General features: G+C 41.8%; 1 protein-coding gene across 4 annotated transcripts in view; it reads left to right on the forward strand.

Moving 5' to 3' along the window:
* The window catches only part of brwd1 (bromodomain and WD repeat domain containing 1), a 32866-nt gene extending 26470 nt beyond the window's left edge, over positions 1-6396 (forward strand). For all 4 annotated transcript variants that reach the window (XM_079608849.1, XM_079608848.1, XM_079608847.1 and 1 more), the window contains 9 exons: positions 21-74; positions 597-722; positions 1052-1204; positions 1299-1468; positions 1597-1739; positions 2830-2967; positions 3082-3402; positions 3493-3633; positions 4161-6396. In XM_079608849.1, the coding sequence (XP_079464975.1) occupies positions 21-74; positions 597-722; positions 1052-1204; positions 1299-1468; positions 1597-1739; positions 2830-2967; positions 3082-3402; positions 3493-3633; positions 4161-5578 (2664 nt within the window). In that variant the 3' untranslated portion in view covers positions 5579-6396. The remainder of the gene's footprint in view (positions 1-20; positions 75-596; positions 723-1051; positions 1205-1298; positions 1469-1596; positions 1740-2829; positions 2968-3081; positions 3403-3492; positions 3634-4160) is intronic.
* Positions 6397-7209: the final 813 nt, after the last annotated feature.

A 7209-nucleotide genomic window follows, 5' to 3' on the forward strand; every position in this document is an offset into this window, starting at 1 on the left:
TTAACTCACGTGGCTTTCAGGACATGGATGACATTGATGCACCTGGACCCTCTGCTGGACAAAGACTTCGCCAGGTACTGTGAGATGTGTTATGCATAATAGTACAGTAGTAGAGTTGGGTAATATGACAGCATGTACCCCACATTGGTAGAAATGGTTTAACAGAGATTCTATTACATTGTTACAGAGATGGTTCAGCCAAAAATGAATATTGTCATTTACTCGCCCTCAAGTTGTTCCAAACATGCATTGATTTATCTCTTCTGCTGAAGATATTTTTACGAAAATGGGGAACCAAACAGTTTATGGACCCCATTGACTTCCATAGTATGGAGAAAAAAAAAATACTATGCAAGTCAATGGGGTCCATCAACTGTTTGGTTCTCCCAACAGAAGAAAGAAACTCATACAGGTTTGGAGCAACTTGAGGGTGAGTAAACGATAACCATTTTAATTTTTGGGTGAACTATCTCTTTAATATCGTAGGATACATCCCTCATGGTTAAAAATTGTAGCGCATCAGTAAATGAGAAGTTTGATTACGTGGAAAACTACTTAAAATGCGTTAAAGATGCTTTCTTTGTGATTTTTGCCAGCCATCAGTGGAGGTCGTACTGGACAGGGACGCATGGAAGGACTCCAGCAAGCGTTTACTGAACTACATGTTTGAGTGTGAGGATTCAGAGCCTTTCCGGGATCCTGTAGATCAGGGAGATTATCCGGTGAGTCTCCAAAACACGATCAATGGAATATTGTTATGGAAGTGGTCATCTTTCTTATCTCTTTCCCTGCCAAAGTGTTGTTGTTTTTTTTAAGTTGCCAGCTTTTTTTAAAATATTAAATTAAAATTAATTGAATTAAAAAAGCTAATAAAATCACGTTTTTGTCAAAGACAACGTCTGGTTCGGATTCAGCATCTATCTTTAAGTAATGTATGTCTGAAAACAAAGAGGTGTCACTTCTCTGTGGTGTTAGGAAGTGTCACCTCTTTGTCCAAAGATGGTTAATAGTAATAGTTTAGTCTTATAATACCATATCTCGGTGTCTCCAGGATTACAGTAATATCATCGACACGCCTATGGACCTTGGAAGTGTGCGGCAGTCTCTGGAAGAAGACCGCTATGAAAATCCCATAGACCTTTGCAAGGACACCAGGCTTATTTTTGCCAATGCTAAAGCCTACACGCCAAACAAACGGTCAAAGGTAACGCATTAATGTCTTGACTAATTATGGCTTTTTTTTTACTTTTTGTGTAATTCTTAAAGACTCATCGATATCCTTGCGCGCTATTTTACAGATTTACAGCATGACTTTGCGACTGTCAGCGTTTTTCGAGGAGAGTATACGCAAAATCATTTCCGACTACAAGACCGCTGTGAAAAGTAGCTTGAAGCTGCGCCGCAGTCAGAGATTCAGGAAGAAGTTGCAGCATCAGGACTCGGCTCTTTCCCACCAAGGATCCACACGGTAGGCCTGATCTCCTGCCTCCACGTGTTTCCTCCTGTTCGATTCTTCTGTTTTTTTTTTTTTTTTGCGATGAATGGTTTGCATGCAGAAGACAATAAACCTGTCCTTATTTCTCCTCTTGGCCCTAGTCAAAAGAGGGCTACTATAAAGACTCAGGAAAATACAGAACAGTCTACAGCCAAATCTACCTCAGCCAAAGTGTCTGGACCAGAGCGCCGCAGAGTCAATGAAGCCAAGGAGAACTTCAGACGGAGCGGCTCATCTTCATCCGGTGAGACGGACAGTTCCCAAAAATATAAGGCACTCGGTTGCTGCACATTGTGCCTCACAACACCTGTGTGCAGAGCAGTTCACAAAATGAAAAGCTCATGGGCTCGCCATGATAGTGAACTACTTATTTATGTGAAGATGTTCTGAAACTGTTTGAACCTCTTTCTTCTGTGGGACACAAAAGGAGAAGCTTATGAATCCTCATGTCTGCTTACAAAGACAACTTTTATTGCTTTATTTAAGTTTACATTATGAATGACAGATCTCCAGTGACCTACAAACTTTGTGACCAGATCAGCAAGTTAGTCAGTTGAACTCAAAATACAGATCAGTCGTGTTGTGAATGAAACATTTTGCCTGGTTTTGTGAACTGGAGCAACAATTTCAACCAATCGTTTATGAATGCAAAATATATATCGGCCGATACCGGTATGGTGGCACCGATACATATCGGTATGAGCCGATATGTTACGTTTTAATGTTATCGTTATCTGCCTGATAAGAAAATTTGGCCTATATATATATATATATATATATAAAAAAAAAAATAATGGATTATTTCCTTCAGCTCAGACACTTCAGATGTGCACTGTTCAACATGAAAGTTTTGAATAGCTTGAAACATGATTTGAATCACTTAAAAAAAGGAGAGACAAGTCTCTCATATTATAATTGTGTTTGGGACATGGCTTTTAATGGTAAGACTTTTGTTTTTGTAATCAGGCTCTCAAACATTATATACAATTTTGGATTTCGATTTATCTGCCAATATATCAGTTATCGGCTTTCAAATATAAAGAGTTATCAGCATCTAAATATTCATATCGGTGCATCCCTACAATCGTTGTTCCTGTTGAGTGCACTGTACTTTGACAGACAATATTTTTAGAGACCCACCAGGTGGAGCCATTTATCAGTTGACCGGATATTACATAGATAACCTATTAAGTAGAAAATAGTAATTATTTGTCAAAGTACTGGATTATAGGTAACTCTCTGATTATAGGATGAACTATTCCTTTTATTACATGGGGCCTTTAGCACCTGATGTTCATTCCATAGTTTCTTAAGTTTGTGCTTTTGATTTATAGGGTCTGATCATGACAGCAAACAATCTTTGAGTCAGTCGGAAGAGGATGAAGAACCTTTATCTGCGTCTCGCGGCTTCAGACGAGAGACTAGAGCCACGAGAAGAGCTGCACAGAACAAAGGAGCAAGACGAAAACATGGTGAGACCCCACAATATGTGTCATTGGGTGCGCTTTCAGCTGTGGCCACCCAGTGGTAAAACGTGACTGGCTGGACAAACAAATTTTATGCATCTTACATCTTATGCATCCTAGAGAGCCACGCCAAGATGAATGGGCACAGCAGGTCACATGAGCGTCAGAGACCACGGCCCTGCAGCGACTCTGACCAAGAGCCTTCGCAAGGTTCAGACACCTCAGAAAACGAGTCGTCATCTTCTGTCAGTCGCCGGCCAAGGACCCGCAAGACCGCCATGGCAGCGGTCAATAAGATGAAACTCATGGATATCCTGGAAGACGGTGACGGCTCGGACGAGGAGGGTCGTGGAGGCAGCAGCCGTCCCGCTACTCGTGCTAGCAAACGCTCTGCTGTCATTCAGAGCAGCTCAGATTCAGACCAAGAGGAAGCTTCTCAGGGTAGAAACATCTACATCGCTTACCTTGAAATGACTTCTTTCCAAAAATCTTATGTACCTTAAACTCTTTTAAATGTTGTTCTTCTCATAGAGTCAAATGAAAGTGATGCTTCTGCTAGTGAAGAAGAGAAAAGTGGCGTCAGCGGGGACAGCGACTCGTCTTCTCACAGCAAAGAGGAGAGTAGATCTGCTGGGCGCAGGCCATGCAGACGATCGGCAGTAGAGAAAAAGGGTATGTTTGGTAGTATCGTTGAGCTCTACACTCAGCCTGAAATCAAAATGTTTATCCATCAACACGTCCCTGTTTTTCACTTTCCAAAAGAAGAAAAGAGTTCATCTTAATGATGATAACTTGAGTCATAATAACTTGTTCAGCTTCTATAGCCTGATCACTAGGACAAAACCTTTTCCACAATTTGCTGCAAACTCACCATTCTGGTAATGATGCCTCCTTTTCACAATCTAGTCAATTCCTGATGGACAAAAGTCCCATCCTGCAGCTTTTTTCTCATTAAATGTTCCATTCAGAAGTCACATTAAGTGAATGAGTTGTTTTATCTCTCAGATATTGTGTTTTGAAGATGAATGAAAGTCTTATGTTTGGGTCGACATGAAAATGAATAATGGGTGATGGGTAATAGGATCATTTTTGGGTTAACTAACCCTTGAATGCTAATGGCACTCTGACAAAGAATGAAAGAAAGTTCAATATATTGTGGAGAGGAAGTTGTTGACTACTTTCCATTTTTCCATCTTTAGAAACGTCTCCTTTCGTTAATGGACACAGCACCAAACTACAATGGGAGGACAGTGAGGACAACTCGAATGATGGGGGGAGTCAGAATGAAAGTGTGAATGGGGAGTCGGACGAGGACCTCGTTGTCAGGCGGAAATACAACAGGAAGACCGCGAAAGCCGCTGTCAGTAAAATAAAGAAACTGAATGACACCGATGCCGAAGAAGAGGAAAACTGCTCCAGAAACCGACGTCAGAAACCTCGGCAAAGCAAGCAGGAGTCTGAAAAGAGCTCGGAGGAAGAAGTTGAGGTTCCCAGAACTCAAAAGCACCCTCATCAGAACGGAAGAAAGGTGTATGCGAAAGAGCTGAAGAAAAGTAAAGCATCGTCGGAAAGCTCAGAGCAAGCTTCTGCCGCAAAACAAGTTACCCACAAAAAATCCTTAGCCACAGATGCGTTTATGTCAACAACCCAGGACTCGGAGGAACTCAGTGATGTTTCGGAAGAGTCTGACGCACACAGGAAGAGAATTAAATCAGAAGATGATGAGAATCAAAGCGATGGTGCAGAAGAAAAGAGGTCCCCCAGAAACAGAAAACGGGCGTCCAACGCTCGCAGAAAGAAACTTGATGAAAGGTCGGATGCCTCCAGTTCGGATAGCGAAAGAAAGGTGGACCGAAGGAGGAGAAAAAAGGTGGGCTCTTCCTCCGATGACTGGCCAAAGAGTGACGTTTCAGAGGAAGACAAGAAGACTCATCCGAGGAGGAAGCCTTGCATTACAGTTTCATCCAAGGGAATATCACTTCGAACTCTTCCCAAGAAGAACTACATTATGGAGGACTCGGATGCAGAATTCAGTCCTGAGATAGAGATTCAATCAAAGAACGGGAAGAGCAAGGAGGGGACCAACTCCCGGGCGAGGAAACCGCCAGGCGGCGACTCCAAAAGGAAACGCGACGGCTCCTCCGAGTCTGAAGACACGGACAACAAAAGTAGCAGGACCAGCGATGAAAACGAGTGCATGGAACCTCAACGGAAGAGTGCGAAACGCTTCAAGCGCTTGAGCGGCTCTTCAGACTCTGAGAGCGACTCGGAAACCAGATGCAAATCGGAGAACGGTCAAGAACTGAGGCCTCAGGAGAAGAATCCCAAAGCGACCCGACGGCGGCGGAAACGAAGTGAAAGCGATAATGGGAGCAATGAGGATGCCAGCGACTCTGAGAGTGGCAGGTCCGGAGAGTCTAAATCGGACGCCAGCTCAGGTTCACGGAGCAGTCCGAGGAGGAGACTGAGGAACCGTGAGCGAGGAGCCGCGAGGAAACGTCAGCGGGATGCGTCCGACGAGGACAGCGACGTGTCGTATGGGAAACCTCGACGGGCCACGCGCATCCGGACCAGGAACAGAGGCAAGCGGACTGTGAATTACCAAGACAGCGAATGAAGGACTTGGAGGGTCGAGCCATGCAAAAAGACACTAACTGGAGACCTTGAAGACACTTGATTGTCCCAACACTTTAAAAACTATGGTAGTAGCACTGGAGTCCTCAATATACTGTGAATCAGTTCCATTCAGGGATATTTATATTTTCTATGAAAAACAAATCAAAAACTAATGAATTATAAATAAGATGTATTTGATCTACTGGTTTGGCTGTGCAAACCAGCCCCACTCTGTGATTCGGCCAACAGGAAAGACTTGCATAGAGAAGCATTGTTTGCTTGGGTGCTATCTTAATATACCTCCTGATTAATTGAGCATATTTGCTGGCTTGCACTAAAAGGCACACTGTAAATGAGGTATTTTATACACTAAGTCTGCATTAGAAACTCAGGGGTCAACTACGTTTACCATATTCTCAGACTTGCATTTGTTTATTATTTTTAGTTCTTGGATTCTAGTGTCATATTGTCGACATGAGCATTTAGGTTCAAACACCCTTTACGAAAAATGAACAAGTCGTCTTCGGCTCGGACACACAAATTCTGTATTATTATTATCACTGTTAAAGGGATCGTTGAGCCAAAATGTACAAACTTTCTTTTTTTCCTGTCATCCTTGTGGTTCCTCTTTGTTTGTTTGGATTTCTTTGACCATATTTCCAGGTTTCTGAGAATCAGTCTGTAGCAAAGCATTGTATATTTAAATTCCTCTGTCAAGCATTAATTTTCTTTTTGTATTCAATTAAAATGAATTGACATGCCATGAAATATGAATTGGTACCTATTTGCTAAAGTACAGTAAATCAAAATGAGTACTTCCAGCAAAGTACTGTGATTTCTCATATTGGGAAGATGTTTTAGTGATCCGTGTTGCATACTTTCAGTATTAATTCCTTTTCTGACTTAACTTATGAACAGCAATGAACTTTTGTACACAGTCTTTGAATTGTGCATCGCAGTTTATGTAATGCAGTTGTCAATTGGCATTTTGCTTGATGTCTTTTTCATAAGAGCTTCTTTAATACACCGAGGATGTTAAGTCTGTTGGCCGCTGAAGTGAGAGATGGATCACCTCCTATGAATAAAGTACTGTTTCAGGTTGGAGTTGGAATTTGTTTTCTTTAGCTCGATTTTCAGCCACACCAGTTTTGCTTGAGAACGAAAATGAGTTAATAAAGGACAAATGAAAGGCAAATCTTAATTCTTTTCAAGTCCCCCTGTGGTGAAAATCAAGCTTTTAATGTGTATATTTCTATGTGGTGTTTTTAATATGCTTTCAGACAAGCCATGTATAAATTCATAAGTCAACACTATTGCTGAATATTGCTTAAAACTGCAGTGAACCAAAGATAGTCTCAAAAACACGGTTTGAAATCGCTGGTGTTTCTGACGTCACAAACTACCTTGTAACCAATCAAATCAACGTGTGATCGTCAACCAGTGGATCTCTGAGCTGAGTGAGTGAGTGGAGGCAAATGTGTAAGCTGCCATATACGGTGTTACTTGACTGAACCATATGTAGATGAATATAAATTAATATTCTGTTACAGTCGTTATTTAAGTGTTTGCTTGTCCCAAGAATCTGATCAAATTAATGCACATGGCATTTGCTTTATTCAGGTTTCTAGAAAC

The sequence above is a fragment of the Phoxinus phoxinus genome, assembly GCF_949152265.1.
Source record: "Phoxinus phoxinus genome assembly, chromosome: 4".
NCBI lineage: Eukaryota > Metazoa > Chordata > Actinopteri > Cypriniformes > Leuciscidae > Phoxinus > Phoxinus phoxinus.